General features: G+C 36.1%; 1 protein-coding gene across 1 annotated transcript; it reads left to right on the top strand.

Annotated features, from left to right (window-relative positions):
- Positions 1–1,819: 1,819 nt before the first annotated feature.
- LOC105218761 (peroxisomal acyl-coenzyme A oxidase 3) lies at positions 1,820–16,422 on the top strand. The gene is made up of 6 exons (XM_011194544.3): positions 1,820–2,839; positions 13,491–13,642; positions 13,710–14,633; positions 14,694–14,819; positions 15,023–15,365; positions 15,431–16,422. The coding sequence occupies exons 2-6, from the start codon at positions 13,508–13,510 to the stop codon at positions 15,979–15,981; spliced, it is 2,079 nt and encodes a 692-aa protein (XP_011192846.1). The 5' UTR covers positions 1,820–2,839; positions 13,491–13,507; the 3' UTR covers positions 15,982–16,422.
- The last annotated feature ends 3,773 nt before the right edge of the window (positions 16,423–20,195 follow it).

Raw genomic sequence — 20,195 nt, 5'->3', positions numbered from 1 at the left:
TTTTATAACAATTATACACTTCTGGGGTCGAATGGATTTTTTACTTAAAATGTATAACCGATTCATAACTTCACTTAATGTCCGAATCACGAATATAATTTAGTTAGTTTAAACGTTTGCTGTTAAAAGAGACAGGTATAAATATTAGACGTACTATGATCAAAAAATTCAATGTCAAGGACTAAAATATCTCATAGCCGTTTGAAACAACATATTTATCAATTGTTTTCCTTCATACTAAGTATAAGATAAATCGTATATAGAGTTGTAATCATTTGCGGGGTAATTTATTGAATGGTTTTAGTACAGATCTATGTTATTCTGTATTATGTATTAGGTATGTATATTTCTTTAGCTATATTGGGAAGAATCTTCCAAATGAGTAGCGCAGTTACCAACTCGGTGATAAACATCCGATTGTTTTTGTCATATTCAAAAATTGTAAACCGGAAATTGACTGGTTAGAGGCAGTTTAAAGCTTGAACCTCTCCAATATTCGATAAATGTACTCCGGCAACATGTTGCAGAGATAAACGACAGAAGCACTAAATTTAAAGGAAGATAAAGGTACAGAATGCCAGTACTTAAATTGAGATTAAAAATGGAAAAGATGGTGGTACCGCCTTCCGAAAAAGGGAAGGGTCCGTTCACAACCTCGTCCACTTCCTGTATAATTCGTTTTTAAAATTAGTCTGCTTGGTTCATTTTACAATATATACAGTTACTAGCATAGAAAAAGTGCCTATTGGCAAAGAGAGTTTTGAATGAAGAAAGCAAAAAACGCGGGAAACACTGTAGTGAATAAAAACGAGAATGGATTCAATTTCTCATAAAAACCGGTAAAACCTACAATAAAGTTAAAAGACTAGTTAGCTGTTCAGCTGCAATGATTCGCAATGCAACTATTTATAACGAACTGTGCCGTTAGTACCCAAGAACGTCTAACTTGGTCCATTGAGAAATTACGCTACTTCTTGAGGACCGACTAGTCGGAAGTGGTTCTATACGGCGATAAAGGGCACCATCAGTATGTAAGACGCCTCCCTAATACAGAGTACGACCCCAGATTCACAAGTCAAGATATGAAGTCATGCTCCAGTGCAGACATCGGAAATCAGCTTTGTACAAAAATCTTGAATTGCATGTGTGGCATCGAAATTTGACTACTTTTCAAGGCCCAGATACGGAACATGAGGAACACAGTGCCTGTGGATAATTATTCTTTAAACATGGGTAACGGAGAGAGTAAATACTTTGCTAGAATAACGTGTTTCTGTGCCTAAAATTAGCACACCATTATATACGTAATATAGAGCTTCTTATGGGCTTTATACCGGATATATTGGTCACTCTAGTCGTTGCAGAGTAAACGAGTAATCCTGGATAAAGTGAAGCTTGGCGGCGAAAATTAATGAAATCGGTCCAGCAACTAAGCCAGCCCAATATAGTATACAATGGATTTCGTTGCAACATTTTTATATAAATTTGTATCGGTACCTGAGAGTAATTTTACATATTTAAGCCATGCCTATTTAATGAATATAAAATATTCGAATATTACAGCCGAACTTAGCCTTCCTTATTTTTTTTATTTTAATAATAACTTCCAAGAAGGGCGGTAACCCTTTGCTCGAATATACTCTTAAAATAACACATGTCGCTCTCTTCTGCCACAAAATGAGCAGAAATGAGTTTGCACACCGTTCCATTACCATTTCGTGCCGGCCACATTTTCACAATAGATACAATTCCATGCCGTCGACAGATACACTCAAATAAATATGATTTGTAACATTTGTGCTGTTTATTTTCGGCATTTTTATGTGATAACTTCTAAGAAAACGGGCGCTGATGTTGTCACAGTTATGAATATGCCGAGTACAAACGTTTCTTATGTCGCGCACATATGGAAGTATGTAGCTATATTATCTTGTTGATTAACTACTTGACTGCCAGCCGGCTTGCTGACTACACACACACACATACACCTACCTGCACGATTTCCATCGCCAACGCACTACAACTGCCAGCAGTTGTGGCGGCTGCTGCTGCTGCGCCAACGTCGACGCCGGCATTGCCATTGAAATTTAAATTGAAAGCGACGATGGTTTTCAACTTAATGGCAGCGGGCTCGTTTGTGCCCGCACATTAGTATCTAAAGAGTTCAGTAGTTGCAGATACATCGTCGCCTTCAGTGGTATCTAAATGAACGCAAGTACGGTGGCTTAAACAAACACGAGTGAGATACTTAACAACAAACAGCCGGACGTGGACGATAGTGAGAGTTAGAGAGTCGCGCAACATTTACCAACAAAATATCCATTCCTGTATATATAACTGTTACAAACCCCACATTAACCACCCCAACGGCGTACAGTGACCACCCACCCAAAAACACTTCGGTTTTCTTTCTACCTTCCGCAGTACTATTCGAGTAGTGTACGCGCACGGCATCTCAGTATCCAGAACAAACATAAAGTGTGATTTTTTGATTCAAGTGTTGTGAATTTCAAGTTCATTTAATTTGTGTGTGAGTGTACGTGCAGAAACGAGGCCAAGTGAAATTAATTGCAAATCCCAAAAGGCATACCGTTATTCTCCAAATATTTATATAAATACAGAAATTAATATACAGAAGTGTAAGTGAATAACGCGTACGAAACATTCGAAATATCTCAGCGAAAACTTCCACGAAACAACCGAGCACCGGACAGTATTATTTATTTTGGTTTTTGTTTGAAGTAACACATCCGGCGTGGCAGCTGGATTGCGACTTGGCTGTGTGCATTAGAACAACAAAAAGAATACGTGCATAATTCTTCCTTTCCTCCGAAGACTGGTTAGTATCTTGTTTTTGTGTCAAATATGTTGATATATATGTATGTATACTTATATAAACTGTGTGCTTGTGCGATATTCTTGATTTTTAATCTTCCTACCTGCGAATATACATACGTTGTACATACATATTCGCAAGAATTTATGTCAGTCGGTCTACGTGTATACGTGACGCATCTGTTGAGCGTTTTAATGTTGTCTGTGAGTGCCCAAATATGAGTACATGCGCATCGATATATAGTAATTCATACCTGAGTATAAGCAAATATTGGCTGACATTATTATATATACAATGTACGTAAGATGATAATAGTTAGTCTAAACTGTTGTGGATATTAACTTTCGAGGGCTTAATATACTTTTATATATTTATGTACATATATACAAAAATATACATTTATTTGTACATATAAATACATACACAAGCAATATTTGTTAAACTCTAAGTAGGTACTTGTGGCAGTCACTCAACTATGTTTGAAGTAATTTATCAAAATATCTAAGTCACATAAGAAATTACTAAGTATGAGTACTTCTATACCAAAATGCACACAAATAGTACATATATCACTGTGTACTTTACGAAAAACAACAAATATCAGTAACTCATTAGACGAATTACTGCTCCAACAAGTAAAAATCGCAAAGGCACATGATGCCATGCTTCCTATTCCATATATGCATACATATCTAAATACATATATGTATATATACATACATAAATATATGAACGTCTGTATTTGTGCAACAATTTCATGAGAAAATATCAATGTATGCGAAAAGCCGGCAACGCTTTATTGCGGGGGGAGACTACTAGACGCATACTTGACTGCCGACGTCGCAGTCGTCATAGTCATCGTCTCTAATCAGTAGCAGCAGCGTGAGTGTGCATTACATCATTGCAAGGCAAATGTGGCACGATAGCGGGTAATAGCTTTGCATGTGGTCAACGAATTTGAATGACAATACAACGTACATACATATACATATGTATGTATGTATATGTATCTATGTATGTGTATAGAAGGTGGTTGTAGGTGCTCAGCGAACCGTGAATGCCATCGGTTTATATGCTGTGAGTTTGATGCGATTGTAGTGGCACATATAATTCAGATTTTATGAACTTCGTGCGCCATAAATAACTCCCGCTAATTAAAGAAATTTTAAGTTAGCACTAATATGTACGTATGTGAGTGAGAGAGGCGGGTTTTCGCCTTAAGAAATGTATATCAATGCTCGGAGTGCCTGGACTAACGTCTATGTGACATACTCTTTAAGTTTGGTGTTTGCGAGATTGTTTTAAATCAGTTCCTATAAACAATATAAATGATAGCAAAATTGCCAAAATTCATCTGGATTTCCAACTTGAAGCTAACTACAGTTCGTCTTTTATACCCATGTATATTGTGTATCTCCAAGGCTCGGTATATGGCTCCAGCTTGATTCGAGAATGGTTTGCACTCACCATTCGGTCCAATTTAAATAATGAATTTAAATAATTCTAACTTCATTTTTTTATATTTTATATTTGGCAAAAATAGATGGCGGCATTATTTCTGTAGATGTACATATATTTTAGGAAATGTCGGTGTACCAAATCTTCAATCCCATTATACATATATTTATTCCAATTGTTTTATTATGTGTGTTTCATTTCAAACTTTGTTTAATATGTGTATATATGTACAAATAGCTTGAAATACAATGCAGGACAACGTATGTCGAGTCGGCCAGGGATGTATAAAATCATTTAAATTAGACCGAACAATCTGTAGGCCATTCAAAAAAGTTGACTCAAAGAAAACGGAGTACACAACAAGTTGTTAGTAATTATCAAATTTATATTTGAAATCGTAGTAACTACATACATATGACGTACATATACATACGTATGTATATGAGAAATTAAGAAAATTATATGAATTTATCCTTAATTACTTTCGATTTAAATTTGAAATACTACACTTCATTCATTCAACGTTTTGTAGCTATTGTAGAATTAATTCTATGCTCAGTCTGAAATGCTTACGCCCCCAAAATCAATATACACTCAGTGTGTTTGTGTGTAACTTTTCACTGATATGGAGCGCAAATAAAGTATGTAAGTTATTTGTTCTACTTAGGAAGTAACGAAATTTAATTAAAATGAGCTCTCCACATCAACAGACACTACAAACACTACATACATACATATGTACATATATGCATTTAGAAATACATATATAAATATAAAATGTAAGTGTAATGGATATTAGGGTGGGCTATGATTTTTACATTTTGAGCTTTTGGAGTAGAACTATAAAAAATGTTTTGGAGGAATTCATTATTTTCAGTTACAGAACGCGATAGAACTTTAAAAATACTCCATTATAAAATTCGCGGTACCTTTTTAAGATTATATTTATTAGTAGTCATGGCCTGATTACTCTTGTTGAACCTTTTGGGAGAGACTTTTGAAGACACATAACAAACACTAGTTTGGTTAATACATAAAAATATATTTAATTAGTAGAGAAAATGAAATTTTAATTCAGAACTGTAGACAATCACTATATCAACGAGTAATAAATATACTTTTGTATATATGTACCTAGTATATAGCTTTTATATGCTTACTAAAACCCAGTGCATATACTTCATAACCACAAATGCCCAGTCCAAATTTATACATACTCTTACTCGATAATTAAGCATAGCCAGATTTTTGATATCTAAACCGTATAAACCACTCTAGTATATGTACATACGAAAATTTGCATATACATATGTATGTATGCATGCACTTATATGGAGACATATCGCGGTAGTTTGTACATACATATGTAAAAATTATTACTTGACAAAATTTAATAAAATATTCAAAGCAGCCAAGAATTTTTTGAGTTTCTCTTGCTTCCAGTTTACTATTGCCGGTACATGAAAATAACATAAATAAAAGACGAACAATTAGTGCCAGCACAAGCCACATGCTATGGCCTTTTGGTACTTGTGTGGTTGTACGAAAATTATTTTAAATTAAAACATGTCTATTACTATTTTATTTAGTAACCGTAACAGAACAATCCTTTATTAAAATATATGTAATCACCATAAAAATAATTACATTTTCAAAAATTGTGCAAATATTGTTTTAAATATAAAATTTTTAATTTTTTTCATCATTTTTTTTGAAATTCTAACAGCGAAAAGTTTTAACAGACAAAATGTGGAGCGCCCTAATGTTTGTAAATATACACAAACTATTGCCAGATATGTGATGTGGGGCTAAAGTGTTTTTTTCAACACAATTTCTTCAGATAAAATCAAGTGCGACTAATCAAATAACTATACTTGCGTGAATGGGCGCATTAATACTTTCATAAATACATAGAAATATACACAGACATATACAGGCGAGTGGCTCTCGAAACCACATGATTTGAATAGTAAAATTTAAGTGGAATTTCGTCTAATTAACAGTCTCAATATAGAAGAACAAATAAACATGCGATTGTACATTATATACACTTAGCTGAGTAGTTTTATTTATAACTCGAAAGAAGTATATGTACTTACATATGTATTTACGTAACTGGCCAAAGGAAAACTTTTACCGACATTAATTTAACCTCTTGGCAACAAGAAATTGCAGAAATATTTATGTATTTTATTGCACTCTAAGGGGCTGAACTTCATAAAAAAATTAAAATAAAACATCAATTCTTATAAAGTGTCTCTATGTCCCATCCACGTAATATTCTCTTAGTGTTTTGTAAAATATGTATCACCTACGTAACGCCAGTATATCAGTAGCTCTGTGTTGTGATAAAAACTTTGAAGAATAAACCAGCTCAGTGGCTATTGAGCCAGGACGCCGAAGGTTTCTCATACTGGGTGGCTGATGAATTTTGCTACGCTACATTAATAAACTCAAATAATTTTTTTTTCAGTGTATGGAATTCATTTTTCTTTTATTCATGTTAAAGCTCATTCAATTTTATTAAATATAGCTTAATTAGTTTTAAAAATAATGGCATTTAAATGCCCCGTTGATGCATGGGCGGCATCTTACCTTTTTTTCTTTTGTATGGCAGCAGCTACAGCAGCGATTTTTTCCTCCGTTCGAACTGAAGGGTTTCGATGGTAAGGTCTTCTGTTGACTGTCCCATGCTCGGCAAAATTGTTTAATTGTTTACAAGCCTCATTATGGTCCATCTGCTCGGAGGATTGCCTATACTCTCTTTGAACCGAAACTACGGACTCCAGTGCGTGATAGCGGCGGACAATCCAAATTCTTGTTTCATTGTCCCAGTTATCCATTTTTGTTAAATGTAAAAGTCAATCTCCAAATTAAAAAAAAAAAATTAACCAGATTCATTAAATAGAAAAAAGTTATTTAATTTTTTTTTGGTAGCGGCTTTCATCAGCCACCCTGTATACTGATTCTTTCAAAAGCAAAGAAGTTCAAAGGCCGGCTATGTTCTTCTAATTAATTTTTATTGGATTGATAAGCACAACTATCTGGCGAGCGCCACGTTTCGAAGTGTTATAGAAATTTTCCCACTTGAAAACTCCATAAACATCGATAATGACGTAACAGTGAGGTTATAAAAGAGTAATCACTATTACCAATTAGTAAGTTAGTCGGTTTCAAATTTTGAATTGAAATAATTCGTCATAAAAGTCGAAAGTTTGATTGAATGCCACGGATAAAGAGATGACATTGCAAGAAAGCGTTTAGGTTGGCAATGATATCGGTCGAATTTCAGTCTCCGGTTAAAAAAAGGTCTATTTTAATTTCTTATTTAAATTTAAAGACTAATGGTTTGGTTTACTTTTTCTTGCTTGTACCACTTGTAAAAATTTTTTTGACTCAGCATATTCTCACCGTATGCCAACATTTCAAGTGTTTTTGAGTACTTAATTCCATTTTTCACGCAAATAGATTTCTCTTTTAAATAATGTACCTGTAAAAACAACATAAAAGTCGATGCAAGAGTAAAAGTGGAACTCTTCCTTCAAGGCTACTAAGTGTGGTTTTCAAGAAATTAATGAATGCACATTGAGGATAATTAATTGACTTGTGCCGTGACAAATCAAGTTGACTTTATCCTAGAGCCAACATTGATTTGTTTTTATTTACTTTCTACGTCAGCGCGTGTGTAAATAGGTGTTGTAATTAGTTTGTCTGGTCGTTATCTATGACGCATATTCTATTTATTTATTTTATTTTTTTTTTTGTGGGCTATTTGTCACTACCCGCATAAGTGCAAATGAGTGTACCTGACATGGTTTATCGTCTATTGACAATCAAATATTTATTGATATTAAGTATGTATAACTACACGCTCGATTTTTTTTTACATACAAATATATATAGTATGTACATATGTAAACATACATATATTTAAGTTAACATATAAGCATGCAACAATTTCACTAGCGCTGCTGATAACGCAATGCGAGTCTAAAAGTTTACTTTCGTTTAAAAGTGACTACTGTCGATATGTATTGTATTTATGTATGTCTATATAAAAGAGCAATAATAGCGACAACAGGTGACTTTAGCTATAACGCCTGTGGACATTTATAATCCACGCGACCTATCCCAACACATTTAATCGCATACATATGTGCACATATATGTATTTACAGAGATTATGTCTGGGCGCAGGTGTCCACCTTTTGGCCAAAAATGGCTTTCGTAGTATTAAAGGAAATTAGTAACAAACAAATTGAAAAAATCACATTAGCCTGATATTGTTGTTGAGATATTGAAGGGGGTTTACTGATAAGAAATGCTACAATAAAATTCTAAGTAAAGCAGACAGAAAGTATGAGTATTTCTCACACATATTTTTACTATTATGACGCACATGTGACTAGCTTTGAATAACGTAGAATTCTTATGATAAATAGCTAAGTTGTTTAATTTGTTTGCAATAAAGGATTATATATGAACATTATATTACAAGTTTGAAGCCACATTCGAAATGCTGTTGAACTCTATAGGGATCTTTCATGCTGAAGTGTAGTCAATGTCTGTCGGCAATCCACCATTTCAGGAAGAAAATTAATTGATATTTCTTCAAAAATTGCAGCTAAAACCAATCATGGCTTTGCACCCATCAAACCTTCTGAAAATACTAAAAAATAATTGATCTTACATAAACTCTGCTATAATTTGAACTTTCTACATACAGTGACTCACGAAATTGATCACTTTTAATGAACTTTCACTATTCGAATAGTCGACAACGAACGGTAAACCGAATAGTCGAAAATGAGCGGTTAATCGAATAGTCGATGACTGACGATTATCCGAATAGTGCAAACTGAATATTATTATTCGAATAATGCCCTATTCGATTAATTCGGTTAGTCGATTAGTCGAATACCAAGAGCTCTACTCCGTACCTAAACTCTATCGTGCACATGGGGTATATTAAAAAATCGGTCGTAGGCAACATAGACCCATTGAGCAAATTACGACCTAAGTATGCCAAGAACACTCAAAGCCGTTATAGACTTATTTTACATTTAGTTTCGTTATTGCTTTTATTTATTGTTGTTTGATGAAATATTAATTAATGAAAGAAAGAATTCAAAAACATCAGACCATTTATTAGCTTTTTCTCATCGATTGGGTACCTATTGATACAGTGATAAATTTCGTGAGTTACTGTATATCCCTAATTTGCCTTCCCTCTTTGCTTTAGAGCCCTTCTAAATTGACAAGTACTTCATCTAGCCATTTGACGCTAAACGAGGTTTCATAAAGATAAACACTCAAACTCCTTAATGAACTTCTTAAATAGCCACGCAAATGTATACACAAATTATTATAGTATTCGAGGTCAAAATATAATACCTTTTGTAGTTTTATCGCATTCGGACCCATGAAAGATATCCCATCTCAATCAGCTGAAGGTAGCGTATTCCCACAGCTAGTACGTACTACGACTTATCGGTCCAAAACTTGAAAAACTGTCCTTGGCCAGATAAAATTAGAAACATTTCCATGAAAATGAATGGACTTGAAACGAACGAATTAAAATAGTCTTTTTATTAGTTTACAAACTTCTCTAGAATTTAATAAAACGAGTACATCCATTACTCACGGCGCCGATTTTGAGTGACACTTCAAAATTATAATCAAATCTTGTTAGTGATTACTTAAAATATTCGTTCTCATACAATTGCACATACCCCTAAACATAAGTATCTACAAGTATATGTATGTTTATCAGTAAACGTCTAAATTTGACGTAAGTAGAGTTTTGGGAATTATAGATTTATTTCCCCTTGATTTTATCCTAATCAGTCACGTATACGCATAACATATGTACATACTATGTACATACAGTTGAGGGGATTTATTAGAATTGAGTTCATGAAGACGTCTGATAACAACCGACCACACTTAAGTCATAAATAGTTTTATTGTTTTAATTTCTAAATAAGTACATTTCAATGACTTGCTAGATTTAAAAAAAAATTGTAAGTTCTTTGCACTTAGTCTGTTTTAGATTAGAGCACTGGCAGTCATGGTAGATATTTCAACGTCGAGATTATACTTCAACGTTTCGTCATCAATCCATAATTAACTAAAACGTTTAACGTAGTTTCCTTGAATGTGTCAAATTTCATTCCAGGATCTAAATTCTAAGATGGGTTGCGGTAATATTCATGTCCAGTTCTTCTCGGTTAAAGCTTCACGAAACCATCGTCAGTTGTGAAACTTTGATAGCATGGTTTACTAACTAACTTACTGGGACTGAAACCTCATGTAACCCATTGGCTCTATACGGCAGTTTACGATTATGACATATGGAATATTGGTCTGGTGGCAAATAATTGATAAAAAATACGCGGTAAAATGTATTGAAAATTTTCAAAGAGCAGCAAATATATGCATCAGTGGAGCTCTTAACTGCCAGCGAAGGCGGCACTTAGACTGAGGGAATTTTCCCTTCCTATAATTGCTTGAGCTATTAATGGGACTGTCTGACTATTTCACGATAAAACTGCCATGGATTCCAGGACGCAGTGACATTCCAGGAAACTGTGAAGCGAATGAACTAGCCAGACTAGGTACCACCATAGATAAAGAGGGAATATATGGACATGGTTCTGGTCACATGTATATATTCAATCAAAACATCATTAAACTAAAACTGTCGATATTTTCTATTGTATACAGTTTAAATTAAATTAAATTTCTTTATTCCGTTAATCAACCTTTAGAGGAGACAGTTGAAAGGGTTGTCTGGCACTCCAATTAAACCACTCCGATATATTAATTTCAAAGGTCACTTGTGTTAGTACCACAAATGAACGGTAATCAGCAGACATGGCTCGAGGAACACCTCGCTTTAGAAGTTTGAGGACTCGTTGAGCTTAGTTATTCGAATATACATATGTATGATTTATTACTATGTTATCTAACAGGCACACGTCGTGCTATTTTCACTTTTGCACATGGATTCTAAGAATCATGCCCATGCGCCACCATAAATATTTGTTTACTTCAAATTACCGTTGTATCCAGTCGCCATATATGACAACAGATATGCTGATTTTAAAACATTCGAGCTTACATAAAAACTTAAACAAGTACATGCGTATGTGTGAGTGCTTAAAGTAGTCCATTGTTAAAATTAGCAGGCTTTTGAATTCAAAAGTCAACAACCACTTTATTTGCAGCGTTTCATTCACTGGCAACAACAAAATTAATTTTTCATGAATAGAGGTTGGTAGGTCAGGAAAATTTCCTATAGTTTATGCGCCAATATGGTATTACACATAATATGTACGTATGTATGGATATGAAGATGTATATACATATGTGTGTATATCAAAATATTTAGAATGGCGAGACGAATAAATTTACTTATCTGTTTGTCTATCTGTACACGCGATGGCTTGATTAAACACTGAAATATCTTTATTAAATGTGATACACATACTCTCTGGAATACACTTGTATATGTATGTATATACATATATAGTGGGGATCGAACCACACGGAGATATGTTTAGCGTTTACTAGAAGAAAATGCAAAGTCATCGGAAAGGAGTATCCGTAAATAGAGCGCATTGCCTCTAGGCTTACATTAGTCCATGTGTGTTGTCTGTGTTATCGTAAGGATTTTGTAATATTCTATTAAAACTCCGTATATAGATTTACTCTTTAATTAGGTTAGATTAGGTTAACGGATCTCTGTACCACAGGAGATCCCACTTGGACAGCTAAAGCCAGTCCGCAAGTTACTCAACAACACTTAAGTGACGACAAAGCCCCTTGAGCCTTAAACGAATTTGTACTGGCAACTAATTTGTAATCTGGAGAGTTCAATCGGTTCTCCGAAGTTTGTCGTACTAAGATGTTTCATCCGGTGTCTAGCGAAAACTGGACAATTTACATCCGTCCGTACATCCGTTACATATGTGGCCTAACGCCATGTAGCCCCATTGGGTAGTGTTCAGTAAGAACTCCTACCATTACGGCGAGCTGAACCTCACTTAGCTCAGTGGATCTCCTGTGATCCACCTTAAGTCAGGATGGCACTGGCTTTGCAGTTCCCAGCGATACTGCTATAGCCTGGGACCCTAACTAGTCTTATATTAAAGTAGCTAGAACCTATTGATAGAGAGGCTAAGCACTCCTTGAATCAACATACATACGTATACTTATTATAGAATGTCATTAAGTATCAGCGTCGGTGTAGTCCTCAGTGCCCCGCATATGCTTATGAGAGCCGCTCTTTGTACACGTTCTAACTTCTTAGCATGTGTAAGCTTGCCGAGCGCCCTCCCCATACTCTTTTATTAACGAATATATGGATTTTCATAAATATTTAATTTGAAATTACACTGAAGTGGTAATCTTAATGACTATACAGATTACATTGCGTTTATTCCGACAAAATAACGGGTCTACAAGTGTCAATCTCTGAACGGCTATAAATTACATCTGAATATGCATGTACACACATCACTTGGAGGTCATTGGTGGAAATTTCAACCAAAACCAAAAATCGAAAAAACTAATACTTTGCCAAAAGCTTTTTGAGCCCAGAAGTAGACAGAATTGACTTCAAATACTTTATTTGAAAAGTGTACGCTAGTAGCCTTCCTACCATTGACGAGATCAAGACAATGAACTATTCGAAGAAGTAATGGAGAAGGCAGTAAAAACATAATTATTTAATATTTATGTACCGACAAGTTTATTCCTCTATGTTTATGGAATTCAATTAATGGTAATCAAATTGCAATAAACCCTAGCAAAGTCCATTAAATAGGCTTTCTAGAGAATTACTCCAATATGATATAATAATAACAATGTGTTTAAATTCGTCAAACTCTGTAAATCGACTCATTCATGAGCATTCGAGACTGTACATATGTAAACGAGTGAGCTTGGTTTGTCTCTAAACAGAGTTTGTTTACCTCAGCGGAGTTCACAATCTATGCGTAGCACTTTTAAGTCTGCCAATAGTTTCAGGTTACAAAAACATAGACATACAATTACACATAAATATAATACATAAAGCACCTTTTAACTGTTTGCACCCCTCGCTCTTACCTCAAATGGTTGGGGCAAGAATATGTATTTTAACTGTCATACAGTTGTTCACTTTTTCATTGCGTTTACTTTTTCATTGTAGCTCCAAAAGCCAGCGATATGAGCCAGAACCCGGACACCACATTCATACCGGATCTTCCAAAAGGACCTTTATGTAGATATCGCAGTCGTGCTAAATTCGACTGGAAGCAGCTTAAAGTAATATTCGAAAGAGAACAGGATCTGCGCATCAAGGTTTGATTGTTTTAAAGTATGTTTTCATAACAACAGACATTTCTAATGACCAACTTTTATTTTGTAGTATAAAGTGTGGAAAATCCTTGAAAATGATCCGCTATTCTCCAAACCACAGTCTACACTGTCTGCCGACGAACAGAAGCATCTCTGCGCTATGCAAGTTAACCGCATGCCACATTTGAATCTCATACCAAAGGAGATCGAACAAAAGAGTTTCGGCGAAAAGACCAAATATTTGATGAGCATAAATGAGGCTTTACACACATACTGTCCGAGTTTGTCGGTGAAAATCGCCTTGGGTGTGGGGCTTTTCAACAACGCCATACGCGCTATGGGCACTGAGCGACACATGAAGTACTACGATGCTGCGTGGAATCGTGAGCTGATAACATGTTTGGCCATTACTGAGCTGGCGCATGGTAGCAACACAAAGAGCATTCGTACCACCGCTACATACGATCCGAAAACACAAGAGTTCATTATAAATACGCCAGATTTTGAGGCGGCGAAATGTTGGGTTGGCAATTTGGGCAAAACAGCCACGATTGCGATGGCATTCGCCAATCTATATACGGCTGATGGTGAAAATCATGGGTTACACGGTTTTCTAATACCCATACGTGACCCGAAGACACTGCAGGCATATCCAGGTGTGCTGGTTGGTGATATTGGCGAAAAGATCGGTCTGAACGGCATCGATAATGGATTTGTGTTGTTTTCGAATTACCGCATTCCACGTGAAAATCTGCTGAACCGCACAGGCGACGTAACACCTGAAGGCGTGTATGAGAGCGTATTTTCGGAACCCGGTAAAGTGTTGGGTGCTGCTTTGGAGTCCTTTTCGGCGGGTCGCATTGGCATCATGCAAGAATCAGCTAATACTCTGGCCAGCGCGGCTGTAATTGCGGTGCGTTACGCAGCGCTGCGAAAGCAATTTGGTCCCGAGAAAGATGGACCTGAAGTACCGATAATTGAGTACCAACTACAGGTGAGTGTTAATTATATCCTTATAGATTAAACAAATATTTTATAAAAATTTCACTTGTAGCAATGGCGCATATTCCCATATCTGGCGGCTGCTGGAGTACTAAAACTTGCTGTGGCGGAGTTGACAGAAATTTACCTTGGTATCATTGAAAGATCACAGAAGGACTCAAATGGCTTTGAGTTATTGGTGAGTTGGATCCTTAAATATTTACTTACAAATTTTCTTAAGGCCCACTCACATATGAAAGAAATTATGTTAGCTGAGAAAACATAGCCCCGTAAAATCGTTCGAGTCAAGTAGTTTGCTGTCTCGTGACAGTTGCTGTTTTTTAACAGATTAATTGATTTTTACACACTTATTTTTTATTATTATTTTTATTCAAATTACAGACCCAAATTGTTTCCGAGATTCATGCAGTCATCTCTTCATCGAAACCACTACTCACATGGACCGCGAGAGATGCTATACAGGAAGCAAGAGAAGCTTGTGGCGGTCATGGTTATTTAAAAGCTTCCAAATTGGGTGATCTTCGCAACGATCACGACCCGAGTGTCACCTATGAAGGCGACAATAATGTGCTTGGACAACAAGCGTCCAACTGGCTACTGCGACAATGGAATGGTTCAGTAGAAAGTCCCGTGGCTACTGCAAATTTCGTGAAAAATCGGGGTGACATACTGCAATATACCTACGAAAAGGTGGTGCGAGAATCACCAATTGAATCGATGGATTGTGAGTAAAATGCTATAAGTTGTATTTGAGCGGATACTTAATTGCATAATTGTTTTATTTTCTAGTTGCTCTGCAGTGCTACGAGTGGATGTTATGTTATCTGCTGGATAAGACAGCGAATCGTGTGGCTCAAGACATAAAGGCGGGCGCGCATCGCTTTGATGCACGCAACAACTCCCAGGTGTACGGTGCGCGTGATTTGTCATTGGCCTATGCGGAATATTTCGCGTTGAGTCGTTTCCGCGAACGTTTTTGCCGTTTGGCTGTGAACAGCGACTTGTCACAAGTATTAGAACTGCTTTTCGCCATCTATTCAATGTGGTGCATCGACCGTCACATGACCACCTTCTATGTAGGCGGATTTGCGACGTCAGCCTCGTTTGCGGAAACGATACGAGCACGTCTACTTGCGAAATGCAGCGAACTCAAGGACTCAGCCGTATCGGTGGCAGACGCATTGGCGCCACCCGATTTCGCACTTAATTCGGTCATCGCCAAATCCGATGGGCTTTTGTATGAGAATCTACAAAGTGAATTTATGACCAATAAGGGCGCATTTGAACGCCCATCTTGGTGGAAAGATATTATTATTCCTCAGGTTAAGTCGAAGCTTTAAAACGGTACTCCGCCGAATGTGGATAAGCAAACGTATTGCATTTTCCTAATGTAGGGCATTTTTACGAGACGAATAACTGTACTGTAGTTTAATGTAATGTGTGCGTGAATCATGAAGGTGATTGTGTCTGTATAGAATATATGTATGTATGTAAGCTATGTACGGGTATAATTTATGGGCGCACAGTCTTGTGCAAAATATAAAACTGATACTAATGTTAGAGATATCTCTGATAATGGAACGAGTATATGATATTCTTGTGGCTTCAAATTTTTACATACACAAACTATTTGATATGAAAATTTATTAAGTAAATATAATATATATACCTACTCTTAGTATATATATACTACATACATGTATTTATATCGTTTCATAGTGCATCAAAATAAAAATATTTATGTATATTTAACTAATTGAATTTACATTACCACTATTGTATTTCCTAAATTAATTTTTGTATCGATCTTACGTTGGAGTTGTTGTTGGCGTTTGAGAACGCACTAAAAATGTTTGTATGTATTCTGTAGCTGTTAAATCATTATCTTGATTAAAGATTTTAACTGAATGAGCACTGTAGTATTTTTATCCAGTTATTTTGCAACAAATAAGGCTTAGGTAGTTTCGTTTGGAACACTGGATACTCTCACTCAATATGATAAATGCGGAAAATGTTGGGAAGTTTTTAAATTGGAAAATGATTGTCACGACAAAGTGCCGTTATGCGAAAAGCTATAATGTGCATAACTATGCTACAAATTTAGTTCAAGAGATCAAAATCGGACTATCTTTTTTCGCAGCCCCAGATATCCGGGAATGACTGACTTCGTACCGGAAATATCGGTCAATCAAAAATGTTGCCTGATGCTAAAAGTATTCCCCATTCCCTTTTAATAACTTTTATGGACTTTCTTTCTTCTTCTTTATTGGCGTAGGCACAGCTTACGCGATTATTGACGATAAAACAGAGTTTTCCAGAGTAAAGGTCTTCCTGTTCCTCCTCTGCTTCCTTTACTGCATCGAACACTTTCAAAGAGTGATGATAATGCGTAAGCCAGCAGCTGTAAACTCTTATAGAATATTGTTCCTTCTATATTTAGCTCTGCACCTCGTATTATTTTTCGCGACAATATATGGACAACTCGGAGAATTCCTTCCCGATCCTGACGGAGTAATTCTTACTGTTAGATTACACAGAAGCATAAGGATCGTGGTGATGCCAATTTCAATATTTTGCGCATGATGAATATCTGGTCAAATGTACCTTTTCCAGAACTAAAGCCGCACTGATAAGGTCCAATCAATTTGTTGAGTGTGGGCTTTAGACTTTGAGAAGGCTCCACGGTAATTGGTGAAAATTGTGGGACCCTCCTTTTTGTGAATTGGGCAGAGTACATTTATGTTCCAATCGTCGGGCATGCTTTCGTCCGGCCATATTCTGCAAAGAAGCTGATGCATGCACCGTGTCAATTATTTGCCGTCGCTCGACTGCCAATCTATCGGTCCCCGCCTCTTTATTGTTCTTATTTGGACTTCTTCATAGTCGGGCAATGGAACATATATTCCATCATCATCGATTGAGGTATCGGGTTCATCGGGCCATCTTCTGGTGTCTCACTTTCACTGCCATTTAGCATTTTGGAGAATTGTTCCCTCCACAAATTCAGAATTCTCTTTTCATTGGTATTGGTTTCTATGTGATGGATCCCAAACCCGGCGCATCACCTCGTTAGGCGTGCAGTGTAGAGTTTGCGCAGATTTATATAGCTCCAAGACCGAGACCCACTCGCAACCGCAACGTTGAACTTAAAAGTCGGAATTGAGTTTAGCCCTGCAACTGTAACTACATACCCAGAAGCATGTCTACACACCCAATTACTCCCATATTAGCTTTCTTTAGTAAAGACAAATTTAACTTCGAGAACGATCATATCAGTTTGACTATGAAATTAAAATCCATGGAACGGAGGGATAAGCATGAAAATGCTTGCCCGTTACAAAACTAAAAATATTAACAGAAAATAAATTAAGTGATTATGTGACGATTTTTAACATAGCAACAGAGGCGAACCACAAAAAATTAAAGCAAAATTTAAATTAAAACATCGAATAAAATCAGATTTTATAAATCTCTTTAACTAGGATTTCATTCATAATTTGGAAAAATGCTTAAACGTTTGTAACGTTTTATTAACTTGTATTTTGGTAAATTGAATGATAAAACAAAAAATAATCAAAAGTAATTAAGCAAAATGTAAATGATTTAACAATACATTAAAACCAATATTTATCGGCGCGCAGTATGAAATAATTAAAAGTGTTGTTAGGCTCAATATCAAAAGTTAAATACATGATAAACCTGAAATGGCGCAGCAGACAGATGTGGCTTGTAATTATAAATGAACAAACAAAAGAAATAAAGTGAGGAATGAAATATGGAATAGAATGTTTACAGGCTTGAATTCTTGTTCATTTGTTAAACAAATTTTAGAATGGACATATAGCAATGACCGATGTCTAAATTGAATAAAAAAGTACGTTAGGTTAAAGGGCTGATCCCTGTGTAACAGGAGATCCCACCTGGACAGTTAGAGCCAGTCCTCTATGATGCCCCAAACTCCTCAATATGAGTTCCCGAGGCAGTCAAGTGACGACTAAGCACTTGGAACATTTCAAGAATTTGTACAACTTTGGCAATTTGCATCTGTCAGGATATTTAGTCTCACAGCATTTAGCCACATCGGGCGATGTCCAGTAAGGACTCCCATAATCACGGCGAGCTGAACCTTGCCAAGAACAAATACAGTCTGTCTTAAAATTGACAATATAATAGCTTCTGACACTTTTGATTAAGTTGGTTACGGAGCAGTAAAATCTTTTTTCGACAAACAAAACTCTTAACTAATATATAATCCATCATTCCTGGAGCCGACTTTGAGGGATCTAATAGAAAGATTATACTAAAAATTCAATTCAAAATCAAAAAAGCGAATGATTTTGCCTCGTTGACCGAATGGAAATAAATACTTCCGCTCTAAATACATTTCATGTGGTAAAAATTGGTTAAAAGCAAGGAAAATGTAGATGTATGTATGTATGTAATTGGCGTTGAACCGTTTAGACGGTTATAGCCGAATCGATGAGAGCTCGCCACGTCTTTCTTTCCTTCGCAGTTCGGCGCCAGTTGGAGATTCCAAGTGTAACCAGGTCGCTCTCCACCTGGTCCCTCCAATGGAGTGGAGGCCTTCCCCTTTCTCGGCTTCTTCCGGTGGGTACTGCATCAAACACTTTCAGAGCTGGGGTGTTTTCGTCCATTCGGACAACTTGACCTAGCCAGCGTAGCCGCTGTCTTTTTATTCGTTGGACTATGTCAATGTGATCGTATAACTCGTACAGCTCATCGTTCCATCGTCTGCGGTATTCGCCGTTGCCAATGTTCTGAGGACCATAATTTTCCTCTCGAAAACTCCTAGTGTCGTCTAAAGCAGGACGGGAATGATAAGCGACTTGTAGAGTTTGATTTTGGTTCGCCGAGAGACGACTTTACTTTTCAATTGCCTACTCAGTCCAAAGTAGCACCTGTTGCCAAGAGTGATTCTGCGTTGGCAAATGTAGATAGGAAAGATCAAATGAGAAGGGTTTAGATTTACTTAGTATTTCGAAGATTTCGTTTAGCGGCATCTTGGAAAACACAAAAACAGCTAGCGTGTGCTATTGTGACTTAACCAAAATCGGTTAATTACTCTGTGAAGACAAATTTCCCATAATATTTCTTACATATGTATGTATGACTTGGCATATCTGGATCAGAGTTTTGTCGGCTTGGAAGATGAAATTTTCATAGGGTATATTTTGGTGACTACATCGAAGAATATTATGGGAATTTTGAAAATCTTGAGTTAAATTCTTCGGCAATTTCGATAAATAAATAGCTGTAACCACCCGTAAATATATAAAATGTCAATACTGAAATATCAACAGTCCTTGACTTTAAGAACTGACAAAATCTCTTTGAGTGGTTTTTTAAGTTTCTATGTTTGGGTTAACAATGTGTTAAACATCTGCTTATAGTGTATATTTATTTACCAAGTCATCGAGTGCTCATGACTTGAGCTGGGTGATTCCCAACCATAAAATTTGATTGTAACTCTGTTCGTTGTGAATCTAATTTGTTAATTTGTTGTCATCATCGATGCTCTTTTTCGTAGTTATTT

The sequence above is a fragment of the Zeugodacus cucurbitae genome, chromosome 3 (genome assembly GCF_028554725.1).
Source record: "Zeugodacus cucurbitae isolate PBARC_wt_2022May chromosome 3, idZeuCucr1.2, whole genome shotgun sequence".
In the NCBI taxonomy this organism is placed as follows: domain Eukaryota; kingdom Metazoa; phylum Arthropoda; class Insecta; order Diptera; family Tephritidae; genus Zeugodacus; species Zeugodacus cucurbitae.
The sequence above is the reverse complement of the archived record's forward strand: the minus strand, read 5'-3'. Positions and strand labels throughout refer to the sequence as shown.

What these genes read in the sequence shown, in the direction of transcription:
- LOC105218761 (XM_011194544.3), top strand. Translation starts at nt 13,508, where the DNA reads ATGAGCCAGAACCCGGACACCACATTCATACCGGATCTTCCAAAAGGA. An exon ending in CAAATGGCTTTGAGTTATTG is followed by an intron (nt 14,820 to 15,022) that starts GTGAGTTGGATC and finishes TTCAAATTACAG; the next exon opens with ACCCAAATTGTTTCCGAGAT. An exon ending in ACCAATTGAATCGATGGATT is followed by an intron (nt 15,366 to 15,430) that starts GTGAGTAAAATG and finishes TTTATTTTCTAG; the next exon opens with TTGCTCTGCAGTGCTACGAG.